This window comes from Nesoenas mayeri (genome assembly GCF_963082525.1).
Source record: "Nesoenas mayeri genome assembly, chromosome: 2".
Taxonomy (NCBI): Eukaryota; Metazoa; Chordata; class Aves; order Columbiformes; family Columbidae; genus Nesoenas; species Nesoenas mayeri.
Window position 1 is genome coordinate 96,312,963 of NC_137543.1, and position 12,789 is coordinate 96,325,751.

Below are 12,789 nucleotides of genomic sequence, written 5' to 3' on the forward strand. Positions count from 1 at the left end.
AAGCCAGCTCAGGAATGCTGTCCAGAGCATCACTAATTATTATGCATTTGCTAAGTGCAGGTGTGTGCCGTACCACAGGTAGAAAAAGTGTGTCTGCAGCCTCCAAGTCTCTTCAGTCAGCAACTGGATACTACACACAGTCTGTCTGACATACAGCAATGCTCAGACTCTATTTTCAGAGGTGTGCTTTTTTTCTCAGTAGGGATGCATGGGAAAGCTGTAAATATAAAGAGGCTGGTTAGTAGCAGCAGCCTCTTGAAACACACGTGCAGCATTCTTAATAACCCTTTTGCACCCAGTCACAGTCCCCTTGTTGGTTTATTTTCTGTTTTCAGAGAGAAGCTGAACTTTGCTGGCTACCCTGTGTGAAACTTGGAACCTGGGCTCTGCCCTTGGGAGGACAAGAAGGGTGGGGAGGGAGCAGTGCATCTACCAAGCTTGCTTATTAAATAAGCTGAGCTAGTAACCACGCTGGCCAAGCCAAAATTTCTCCTTACGCAATTACTTTTTACTGATGCCTGCAAATATGTGCTCCAGCCAAACATGCGTTATCTTTCTAAAGCAGGAGTAATTACATTTATACAGTCCTAAAATTACATTGGGTCCTTTGAAGGCAACCGCCAGGCTGATGTGGCCCCCGGTGAAAATGAGTTTGACACCTCTGGTCTAAAGTTTGGAGAAGAAAAGAAGCTCTTGCTTGAAATAGATTAGAAAGAAGAACAGTATGCACTGGGAGGTCAGGATGTGAGGAAGATAAGTGAGGCAAAGCCTTAAGAGAGAAGGTGGAATTGCATTTCTTAAATTGTATGGAAGTCAGCTCAGCACAGATCTTGGGTCTATCTGCTGTCTGTTGAAGTCAATAGGAAGATTCACATGAAGTTCAACAGGTTTCATCAGTTCCCATGTAAGGTGGAAACAAGTGCTAAAGGTGCTAATTAAGCTGCATAACAAGACTTGAGATCTTTTATTTAGAAAACAAAACACCCAATCACTCCTCCTACCAGTTCTCCCCAGCATGACGCAAACATACGAAATATAATCATCTCCTATCAACAACAAAAAAATTATCAGGAGCAGATCATGCTCTCATTTTCAGATTGAAGACTGTCAAATAGTGCAACCACTGGGTGTCCTTTGTTGTCGTGTCACTTCAAATTTCATCGTCCTTGATTCAAGGCAAAAAGGCTTGCTCTTCACAGGTGAAAACACTTAGAGGAACAGCCAGCCTGTGCAGGCTTCCAAGCTTCTCGTAGTCTGTCTACACCAGCATGTGGTAGGAAACTCAGACCAGTAGTATAAGTCAGTGACTTCTGAGGTAGTGTTTCCCACAGTCACTATTACAAATGGAGCTACAGGGGGGAACGGGGGTAGGAAGATTCCTAAAACTGTTAGTCCACACACAGTTTATATTGTACAGTCCTTCACCCTTTTTCTCTGCTGTAATAAAGCTTGCAAACCTGTCTCCCAAACGCATTCCCTGAATGACTTAAGTCACTTCCCACCATTCATATTGTGATCTGAGGTTTCCTCCTTTTAATCTCACAGATTAAAAGATGAAAGATGAAAGGCTGTTTTAGAAAAGAAACACAGCAAAATAAAACACGGACAGAACCTCTAGGGGAATTAATCTTTCTTCTGAAATCAAAACGGTGTGAACACACCGATACACTACACAGTTTGACTGAACAACAGTTCTGGAATGGACTAAACAACCAACTGGGAAGAATGGGTAATGATTTTGAAAAAGGCACAAATAGGAACAACAGAGTTGAATTTCAGAAATCAAAAATTTAGGCTTATTGTCAATAAAATTGATTTGAGATTCAAGTTTAACACAAGCAAAAGGCTAAAAGTCCCTCACTCAATACAGATGTTTTGAGAAAATTCATGGGTTTTATTTCTCCAGTGAGAGAGATAAAAGAAAAACAAGATTCACTTTTGCTTTCAAGGTATACTTTTTCTGAGATGCTGGGTTTGGTTTTTACCTCAGTAACACTGACACAGTGGAAATATGGGAAGAATAATATCAGCTGCATTTTAATGATAACACCATCCAAATACTGAACAGCTTTATGAATATCACAAAATAAATGATAAATAGACCCATAGTTCTAATCCTAGACCTGGGAAAACTTCAATGTCACTTGCCATACTAGGGAAAAAACAGTGCTCTTTTCACTTGGTCTTTAAAGGCCAGCATTCCTCCATCTGAAATCAAACAAAAAGTGGCTAGCTACCCTGCAACCTTAGAAATCTTTCCACATAATCTTCTTGGGACCTAAAACCTCCAATGTCATCTCTACTATAATGAAAATGCTGTAACTTTCCTAACCTGCTGGCTAAGACAAGTAACCTCCTCCTCCTCAGGGTCTGCAAGAGCATTCGAGGTATAAGGTCTCCGCTGATGCCAGTCCAGAGTGAGTCTTGCTCCAGATTGCTGGTTACTGAAGCAACCGCGCATCCCAAATCGGGGTGTGGTACCGATCCACTTAGTCTGCTGGACTGTTAGGAACCAGGCAAGTGTTCAGTATGTTACGAAGGAATAAATGAGACAAGTTACACCATTACATTAAGTTTGTTCCACAGAAGATTTCTGATGTTGAAAGTCATAATTAGGTATAATATATTCTAAACATCTACAGAGCTTTCAGCATGTAAAAAAACCAAAGCAGCATTCCCAGAAATTGTCATAATAAAGGCTGTTGCAAAGGCTCCTCCAGGGCAAACCTCTGCACTAGCCTGAATCTCCCTGACTTCAAGCCCAGTCCTGCAGCGTTTATTTATGTGGACAATTCCATTTGCTGTACTCATGACTGCACAGATAAACTATTCATGACAGAGCAAGCCTTAACTCAAACAAGTCACTTTAAGGAATAATGAGAATAGAAAAAGACTAAGACATATATTTGAAATACTTCTGGCTCCATAATATCATGCTGTAAGTTGAAAGGAAGCTGGTGCAGAACTCACTGAAGAGCCCTGTTTCCTACCTAATTAAGGACAATGACAAATAAAGGAGCCAGGCACATCCTTTTCATATGAAAATGATTATACATTTTTAATACTTAATCTGACTCTTTTTGAGGGATTTCTTATAAAGCATATCTTTAATGACTTTACATTTCTTCTCACATTAGCTCCTTAGTCTGCGACAGTAAAAGACACAATTATTCTCTGTTTCCTACTTTCAATACAAGTCAGTAGTTACTGAATACTGATTTGATATTGGTTAAATTCCATAGCCCATATTATTCAGGAAATCATGCTGGGTGAGCATTAATACTTTCCTTCAGGTTTTATCTTTTATCTATTTATATTTGGAACAAAGAACAGTAAATGAGTTACTTCCTGTGAAAATGTAGGTGTGATCATCATTCTTTCAAGATCACCTTCTTTGTATTAGCAGTTTCAAAAGCAAGCTTTCATAAAGGACATCTTATCTTTTTGCCTTTTTTTTTTACACCTTCACAGTTTTCTCAAAATAAATTATTTCATTTTCCCAGCTATAATTTTCTCTCTCTAATACTATATCCTGCTTAAAATTGCCTGGCCTTTATTCATTATGAAGCATATAGCTATATTTAGAGTATTTTAAATGGTTTACAGAATCTTCTGTCTAGCAAAATTTTGCTGATTTAAAAACCAACATATTCAATGAAAGCAGGATTTGTTCTCACCTCAACTCACTGCCCATATAATGCTAACCTACGAACAAAGAACAAAAATTGCCTAAAGAGGGATCTTTAGAAAAATATTATATATGTAGTTATTAAATTATAGGGAGCACACTTCCCTAAAATGCTTAGTTTGCTCCAAATCTTCATTTCCCACAGATTTTTGATACAGATACAGAGCTGAAAGTGATAGCTCTCCTAAGGATTACCATCTGAAAAGTGCCTAATTGTGTCTGGGAAATCTGTTCAAATGTAGGTTATTCCCCTGCCAGAGGTCAATAATAATCAAGAGGCAACGGCCCTTACAATCTTGTCCATTTTCCAGGCTAAAATGCTTCACCTCCTAAGAATGCATGGGAGTGCTCTGTGGTCTGCCTTGGTGGAGTTCGCCCCCTGCTTAAGCCACAGACACATTTCATTTTTTTTTCTCCTTTTCAGTGTCAATCTCTTCTCCTCCTTTCTATCCTCAACATGAAATAAACAACTCGATCACTGCCGTGAGGCTTCACAGCAGTACATCTCCTTCCAGAGCATTTCAAAACTCTGAAACCACGCACCTTCCTGGAGCACACTGGAAGCAATTATCTAGGAATACACCGTGGTTTAGAAAAGTATTAATTTCCATGGTTTGTAGGACACACCAAAGGAATTAGTAACAACAAGGTCATAAGGAAAGTGTTAAAACTTATTCCAAAATCAGGAAGGCAACTCCCAGACAAGAGGATAATTAAACACAGACACTCCCTGCTTTATTAAGGCACCAACCGTGTAATGGGAAGTCTGAGATCTAGTCTTAAGTCTGCCAAAGACTTCTCTTGATTGTCAACTCTCCTGCCGGCAGCTGCAGGGCCAGAACATTTATATTGTGTTTGCCCCAAACAGAGGCTGGAGCGCCAAGTTCAAAAATATCTGCAAATCTCTTGGAAAGCAGTGGTGAGAAAAAGGCATAAGTGCGCTGCATTGTCTGAGGATCTCTCTAGTGTTAGACAGCTTTGAAGCTGTCCAGGAGAATCAGACAGGTCATACTACAGAAGCACTCTAGAGAAAGTCTGTATGGTTAGGTAACAAAATCAAACATAAACATGTTATTATTAGCACATTTAGTTGAGATAATGAAGTTGGAAATGTAATGTGGAATGGAGGCACGGTCAATGCCCACTTCAAGGAAGACGGAACTGGTAAATATTCCTCCCCCCTGGACTGATGTCTGACCCGCAGTACCACATGGCAAAAGGAAAAATGCTGGATGCCTCTTTGGTTTAATGCATTTCAAGTTTAAAGATTTCCGTATTCTGCACATTTGGGATTTTTATATGCAGGTAATGATAATTCCCCATCACGTTCAGTAGCAGAAAGGGTTTGCTGAAGAGGAATCAAGTAGACAGACAGTTCATGTTCTCAGCTCATCTCCAGTGGGGCTGAGCCAACCTTCTGCCTGGCAATGGCTGAGCATTGCATGGACAGGCAGACCAATACTGTATTTCAGGTCTGCCTGGCCTGTTCCTCTTTCCAGTCAGTGACTGCATATGTGATGTGATTAATTTTGAAATCTTTCGGCAATTTTGAACTCTGTACATGCTTATTTCCAATGGTAATCCCTACTTTGTTTCCAGAGCCTCGTTTGTGCCTTCCTGCTGGCTCTGCAGCCTTCCCATCAAGTTAAACAAAGTAGACAAGATTGGGAAAAAGCCCCCATATTGCTGGGGGCTATACATTCCACCTGGAAGATCCTCTGTTCAGATGGAAGCACTTTTGGACACAGCTGGCCAAACCAAGAGAGCCTGCTGTATCTGATGAGCCAGCGACTGGAACAGCAATTGTTGGGGCTGGGGATGGACAGGGCTGATCAAGAAATGGCATGACAGGTCTGACAAGAAGGTTACAAAAGGCATTTCCCACCAGAATTTTCTAGACTAGGACAGTGGATTCTATATAGAGGTTTCTGGTGTACTTGTAGGGGAACTGAAGGTAACAAGGGGAGAAAATACTACTATCAGTGAATGTGAACTGTCTCCACTGAGGATAGGCCTTGGGCACTTGCTGCTTTCCAAAGAATCTGTCACTTCTCCCGAGATGTCTGAATGAAGTGTGAGGTCTAGAACTCATTTTGCAAAATCTGTACATTTTTGCTTTAGTTATATTATAGTCCTGTGGAGGTAGGCTGTGTCTCACAGGTGACTTGTAAACTATAAGGAAGGGTCTCCTAGAAGAGTCAGGAAAAAACCCCAGACACCGGAGAGAAAGAAATGAAGGCAAATTCCTCCTGTGCAGGGTGCAACAGTACCATAACCCATTTAGGGAGAAAGCTTCTTATTTACCTCTGTAAACCTTTGCAGAAAGGAAAGGTTGCCTGTATTCAAGGCCATAATTTTGATAGACCCTGCTGTATAAAACTCCCAATGTTCTGGGGGCTGGATATTACAGGAGATTCCCTCTTCACCTGAAATCAGTCCATGTTAAAAAAATGCTATGATGGTGTTATGTCTGTGCTTCGTAAAAATATAAACATCAAACTGACATGCACAGCAATGTGGCTGGAGGGAATAGACAGATGGTCAAAAGGACAACAGCCAAAATTTAGTAATATTTACCTTTTTTCTCCCTGTATTTCTTTATTCTTTTTATTCACCAATGTGAAAAATTGATCATATTATTTATCTAAAATTATTGTGTTCACAAGCAAAACAAAAGAATGCATATGTGATGGGACACAATTTCAACACACATTTCTGAAACTTCCCTGCTTCCCATATTCCTAAACACTGTAAACATACCCTGGTATATTTATATGCTAGGATAGCAACCAGAGATCAGTGTTTAAAAATAAACCAAATATGAATTACAGCGTGTGTGTGCAAAACAGACATAAAGTAGGAGCTGAAGAGATTACATTAGTGAAATGTTGTCCATTATATTTGTTTGGGTTAAATCAAAGTTGTTAAAGTATGAGGTGCAGAGGGTTATGCAAAGTTTAGTTTAGGTTCTTTTTTCTAAATAAATGCAATGGTAATTATCACTGAAGTGACTAGTTCCAAATTACATTCTAGATGAAATTGCCAGCACTTTTTTCCGAGGGTGAGCAAGCAACTAGCTGTCCTCATTTGGAGTACCCCCAAACCACAAAAACATCACCTACCTAATGATACCTCTTCAAGTATGGGCCCTTCATCCTTTGCCATCCTACTCTCAGAACCCAAGGTTTTGTTCTGTTGAGATCTGTGACTAAACTGCAAGATTTGCAGATGAACAGATGCAGTATGTGTCTCGTGGGCCTTTGAAAAGCAGATGGTATTAAGGTATCACCCTGAAGGCAACAGATAACTACAGTAGCTATAGGGGAAATGTGCATATATGCATAAAGGAAGAGGCAAGAGTAAGCAAAAACGTCAAAAGCTTTTTAGTTTGTTACCTGCATATTGGTGGATCTCTCTCCCATTATCTCTTAAATTCTCTTGTGTGACGCAATAAATGTTTCAGGTTTACTGCTGCATTTTCCCTTATATGCTGAAGAACTCAGAATTTTTAATACATGGTTTTATACAGTTCTTTAAGGCTTCTCAATTTAGGTACCTGCATCAAATGAATTAAGACAGAATGCAATGATTTCTTTGATGCACCAACCTTTATAGCAAAAGGAAAACAGCTATGTCATTCATAGAAAAAGTCTACATTTGCCTTCAGTTAGTCAGTAAAGCAGAGACTGCAGGAGATAGCACAAAGCAAACTAGGTAGAGTAAAGGCACAAAGTTTATTTTGCTTACAAACCCAAACATCAAGTGATTTCTAGTCATATACCACAGGAGACAGGAGCAGAATGGGCAACAATGGGAGTTTTTGTGGATTTTAAAACAGCATGAGTCATGTATTTAAAAATCAGCATTTCAGCAGCTGGAAAGTTGCCTACATGGCAGCAGGGGCTAGGAAATTTGCCCATCCATGAGCTCAGTAGGAAAAACAAACTCCTGGTGCACACAAAGATTTGAGGAGATGAAAGCTCACAGCTCAGAGGAAAGGTCCAGGTCCCATAAGTGCCATTGCGATAAACTATTAATTATGTATCAATCCAGCATCCATGGTATTGCATGTGTTTTGAAACACAACAGTTCCCCAAAGGAAGTGTTATCTAATAGTTTTTATATCCCTACAGACCAATGCCTCCTTTGCATCTGGAGGAGAGTATATAATCCGGGGGGCTGCTTCTCTGAGTAAATGTCCTCCTCGACCCCTCAAGAGGGCTCCTGCTCAGGGCCATACACCTCCTACTGCAGAATAGCCACAGGGTATTTCTGGTACCACCAAAGGCACTTACTGTGTGGCCTGGCAGAAGAGAAGGCTGGAAAAGACCAAATGTGCAGGTCCATATGGTTTTTGATAGCAACAAATGACCTTAAAACAACTTTAGCAGGATAGCTCCAAATAAAAAAAGAAACCATTTGTAGGGCAACTGCAACAGAGTTACTGGATTGTAACAGAGAAACCCATGATTAAAAGATATGAGGAGTTTTCACTAAATTATTCAATATAGGAGTAGGCAAATCACACTTTATTGGCAGGTCACTGTTCTTAACCTTTACAAAGATCTGCATTTAATAGATTTGTTTTGTTTATATAAATGTTAGCATAAGACAGATTAAAACATCATCTGAATTAGAGGGCTAAACTGCTCCAGTTTACACTAAGTATTTACTGGCACAGCAGTACGTGCAGTTATTGAATGCCCTAAAGTCAGACCAAAAGCCAGATTAAAAAACTACTGACAGAAAGATTGCCTGTGAATTTCAAATATTCATTATTTCAGGTCTAAGTGAAAGAAATTACCTCAAAAGTTTTATGTCATTTTAACCTACTCATCTCTACTCCAGAGAGCATTTGCACCTGATTTCCTTTTAATGCTGAACCTCCTAAGTAATCACTTAAGGAGCAGGTAAAAGCCTAAAAATGCAGCAGTGACTTCTAGTGGAGGTGGTTAAATCCTTCTCAAAATTATTCAGATATACCTTAATTTCCACAGTCCAATAAGGCAACAGAACTCATGTCCACAGTGAAACTATTTCCAAGGAAATACAAACTGGAGTAAACCTGCTGTGTATTCAACAAAACCTCATTTGGAAGCTACGAAAAAATGAACCTTATGTCCCCCTTTCTCTACTACTCACCAGCATTGCAATTTTCAGTTAAATGTTGGATTTTGAGGCTCAAAAGTACCATATTAATGACCAAACAGAGAAAGGCAGCACTGGAAACCTCCCAAGCGCAGCTGCATTAGCAGCACAGCCAACTCCATTTTATATTTGCAGAAGTATTTGTGATCTGAACAGAAACACTTCAGGGGCTTTTAGGGAAAGCTGCCCACGCTGCAAACCACACACCAGGTTATCTCTAGATGAAAACACAGACTTGTGCATTATAGAGAAAGACCAAGAGCTCCAGTATAACTCTAATAAAGGTGGGAATAAACTAGTACAGAGAAGAGCGCTCCCAGAAGTGCATTTCCCCAGTATGGAAAAAAATGGGCTCTGAGCACCGACTCACTTCACATTAACTCACTAAGCAGTGGTAGCTCCTCCATTGCAATGATCCTAGCTGGACTCAGGCGACCTTGAACTGAAGCTTCTGCTTTCTCCTATGGTTTTGTCAAGCCAGCCTCCTTTCTCGTGCAGAAATCCTGGAAACAGAAACCACTCTGTCACTCTAATAAGCGTATCTATGCTTAATGAACAATAATGAAAACTATGTGCTGGGAAAGGTAAACAAACAATGCATCACTTCCTCGCCCAGGTGCCAGTCTTTGATTACTCCATTCCAAAAGTCATTGTTATTACTCATTAAAAAGTACCAAAAACATTTGGTTGTCAAGGAATGAAATAGTTTTAAAATGCCAAATTAACTGCTGGCTACAGCCTGCAACTGGCAGGTCTTTTCTTGCGGATAGGCAAAAGACTCAATGTAAGTTTCGCAGTAAGCACAGCGTGTTGGCCAAAGACAGCAATTTCACTTAAAGCCCAGAAAACGCCTCCTCTCTAGACACCTACCAACACCAGAACTTTGCTTGCTTTACAGCCAAAAGCAGCTTGTACCCATAGCAGTGAGCACCTAGACCTGTTCACGTGGAGCTATATATTTTTATTGAATGATCACCGCTGTCTAAAACGACGAGGGAATTGTTTGCTGTATAAGTCAGTCCTACAGGATATGAAAGCCCGTGACTAATTAGAGGATTAAAGATGGGAAACTCCTCAGGTTTCCCTAAGCATATTACAGCCTGGCTACAGACATCTGTTACTATAACACGACCCTCTTTGTCAAAGGCCACAGCTGTAGTATGTATTTTGGAGGGGGAAACGAGGTTCAGACCGAAGCTGTCCATCTGGCCAACAAGATCCATCTCTGCACTGAATATCTTCACTCGGGTGCTGCTGCTGTTCGGTCCTTGAGCTTTCAGGTGCTCTATCACCGCGACAGCACCCAAGGTCTGGGAGACTGCAACCCCTCTGGGGCTGGTGAGCCGAGACCGGATCATCTGACACTTCTTCAATTTCCCATTCTTGAAGTCGGCCGTCAGGCGATACAGAGCTCCTGCCTCCGAGTCGGTCAGGATCACTTCGCCCTCGGGGGTGGCATCCAAACCCCAAGGCAAACAGAAACCTTCCCGGACAGCCAGGATCCCCCTTCCATCAAAATCAAAGGCCTTCACTGCACGGTCCCCGCCATCGGTGACCACCACGTGCCCGTCCGATGTCACCGTCAGGTCAAGCGGGTACTTGATGTCGTTGCCCGCGTCCCCCCGTTCCCCGAACCGCTGCAGGCAGGTTCCGCTCGGCCCAAAGACGTGGATCCTCTTCTTGCCGTCGTGTGCCACCACCAGGCGTCCCGACCTCCGGCAGGCGGCCACCCCGGTGGGGTTGACCAGCGACCCCCAGCCTCCCAGCGACAGCCGGAGCCCCAGGCCCGCGGGGCCCGGCCCGGCCGCCTCTCCGCCGCCGCTCCTCCCCAAGGCCGAGGGGACGCTGTCGCCGGCGGGGCCCAGGACCTCCAGCAGCTGCAGCAGCGGGAGGCAGTCGCTGGTCTCGGCGGAGCCGCAGGCCCGCCGGCAGAAGGGGCACTCCACCCGCCGGCGCCCGGGGCCGCCCAGAGCGCCCACGCAGCCCCGGCAGAGGACGTGCCCGCAGGGCAGGTTCCGCGGCCGCCGCTCCCCGCCGGGGCCGTAGCGCTCGAAGCACACCCGGCACTCCAGCAGGCTCAGCTCCGCCTCGTCCTCCGCCGCCATCCCCGCCGCGGCGAGGCGGGGCCGGCGCTGGCCGAGGCGGCCCGGGGGCGGAGCGGCGCAGCCGGCGGGCCGCCCTCCCCGGTTCTTTCGAAACTTGCAGCCTGCGCTGGCCCGGCGCTGCATGCTTGCTTCTGCCAGCCTGGCCTGCGACACGCGGAAAAAACCCGCGGCTTCTACTCTTCACAGAATCACAGAATGGTTGGGGCTGGAAGGGACCTCTGAAGATGATCTAGTCCAACCCACCTGCTAAAGCAGGTTCACCCAGAGCAGATCACACAGGAATGTATTCAGGCAGGTTTTGAATGTCTCCAGAGAAGGAGACTCCACGACTCTCTGGGCAGACTGTTGCAGTGCTCTGGCACCCTCAAAGTAAAGAAGTTTCTCCTCATATTCAGATGGAACCTCCTGTCTTCAGTCTGTGCCCCTCATCCTATCGTTGGGCACCACTAAAAAGAGTCCATCCTCTTGACACCCACACTTGAGATATTTATCAGCATCTTCTTCTAGTCTTGGTGAATGATAATACACTACATTGCAAACGTATCCTTCCAGCATTTTTTAAAAGGAGCTGCCAAGGGGAGAAAGCCAGGTTAAGAAAGGGTTTTGAGAGCCCCAAATTTTGTAATTGTTAAAAATTGTGGTAGTATCAAGCAAGTTCACTGATGATACAAAACTGGGACGAGTGGTTGATACACCAGAACACTGTGCTGCCATTCAGCGAGACCTGGACAGGCTGGAGGACTGGGCAGAGAAGAACCTGATGAAGTTCAACAAGGACAAGTGTAGGGTCCTTCACTTGGGGAGGAATAACCCCAGGCACCAGTACAGGTTAGGGGTGGACCTGCTGGAAAGCAGCACTACAGAGAAGGACCTGGGAGTCCTGATCAAGTTGACAATGAGCCAGCACTGTGCCCTTGTGGCCAAGAAGGCCAACGGTATCCTGGGATGCATTAAGAGGAGTGTGACCAGCAGGTCAGGGGAGGTGATCCTCCCCCTCTACTCTGCCCTGGTGAGGCTGCATCTGGAGCACTGTGTCTAGTTCTGGGCTGCCCAGTTTAAGAAGGACAAGGAATTACTGGAGGGAGTCCAGTAGAGGGCTATGAAGGTGATGAGGGGGCTGGAGCATCTTTCTTATGAGGAGAAACTGTTCAGCCTGGAGAAGGCTCAGAGGGGACCTTTGTAATGCTTATGAATGTCTCAGGGGTGGGTGTCAAGAGGATGGGACCAAACTTTTTCCAGTGGTGGCCAGCAATAGCATGAGGGGCAACAGGCAGAGACTGAAACATAAGAAATTCCAAATTTATTTAGGGTGCCAAAGCACTGAAACAGGCTGCCCAGAATCATTATGGAGTCTCCTTCTCTGGAGACATTCAGAACCTGCCTGGACACATTCCTATGTGATCTGCTCTGGGTGAACCTGCTTTAGCAGGTGGGTTGGACTAGATGGTTTCCAGAGGTCCCTTACAAGCCCAACCATTCTGTGATCCATACTGGAGTGCTAGAAGACCCACGAAGGAGGTGTTGAGCATTGATAAGGATCATGGCTGAAAACATTGTGACTAGTTTAGCCAGAAGAAGACACATTCAGAGCAGGAGGCACTGCAATCTGCACATTAGCGATGAGCTAAGGAGCCACAGATCCAGGCTGGCTGACCGACAGGAGATGGAGGATGTGCTGGAGGGCACATAGCCCCATCTCCTGATATGCCCAGCTTGGCAAACAAAGGGGAAAAGTTGAGACCCCTTTATCATGGCCCAGGGCTTGTCAAAACTTGTTGGTCTTTTGCAATCACCATTTCCCCCTGGATTTCTGCACGACACAAAGGGAGACCCTCAATGTGGCCCAGG

At 43.9% G+C, this 12,789-nt stretch overlaps 1 protein-coding gene across 1 annotated transcript; it reads right to left on the bottom strand.

Annotated features, from left to right (window-relative positions):
- Positions 1-9,777: 9,777 nt before the first annotated feature.
- On the bottom strand, positions 9,778-10,969 carry NHLRC1 (NHL repeat containing E3 ubiquitin protein ligase 1; the record flags this gene model as incomplete). Its single annotated transcript, XM_080339163.1, has 1 exon — positions 9,778-10,969. The coding sequence occupies exon 1, from the start codon at positions 10,939-10,941 to the stop codon at positions 9,778-9,780; it is 1,164 nt and encodes a 387-aa protein (XP_080195289.1). The 5' UTR covers positions 10,942-10,969.
- Positions 10,970-12,789: the final 1,820 nt, after the last annotated feature.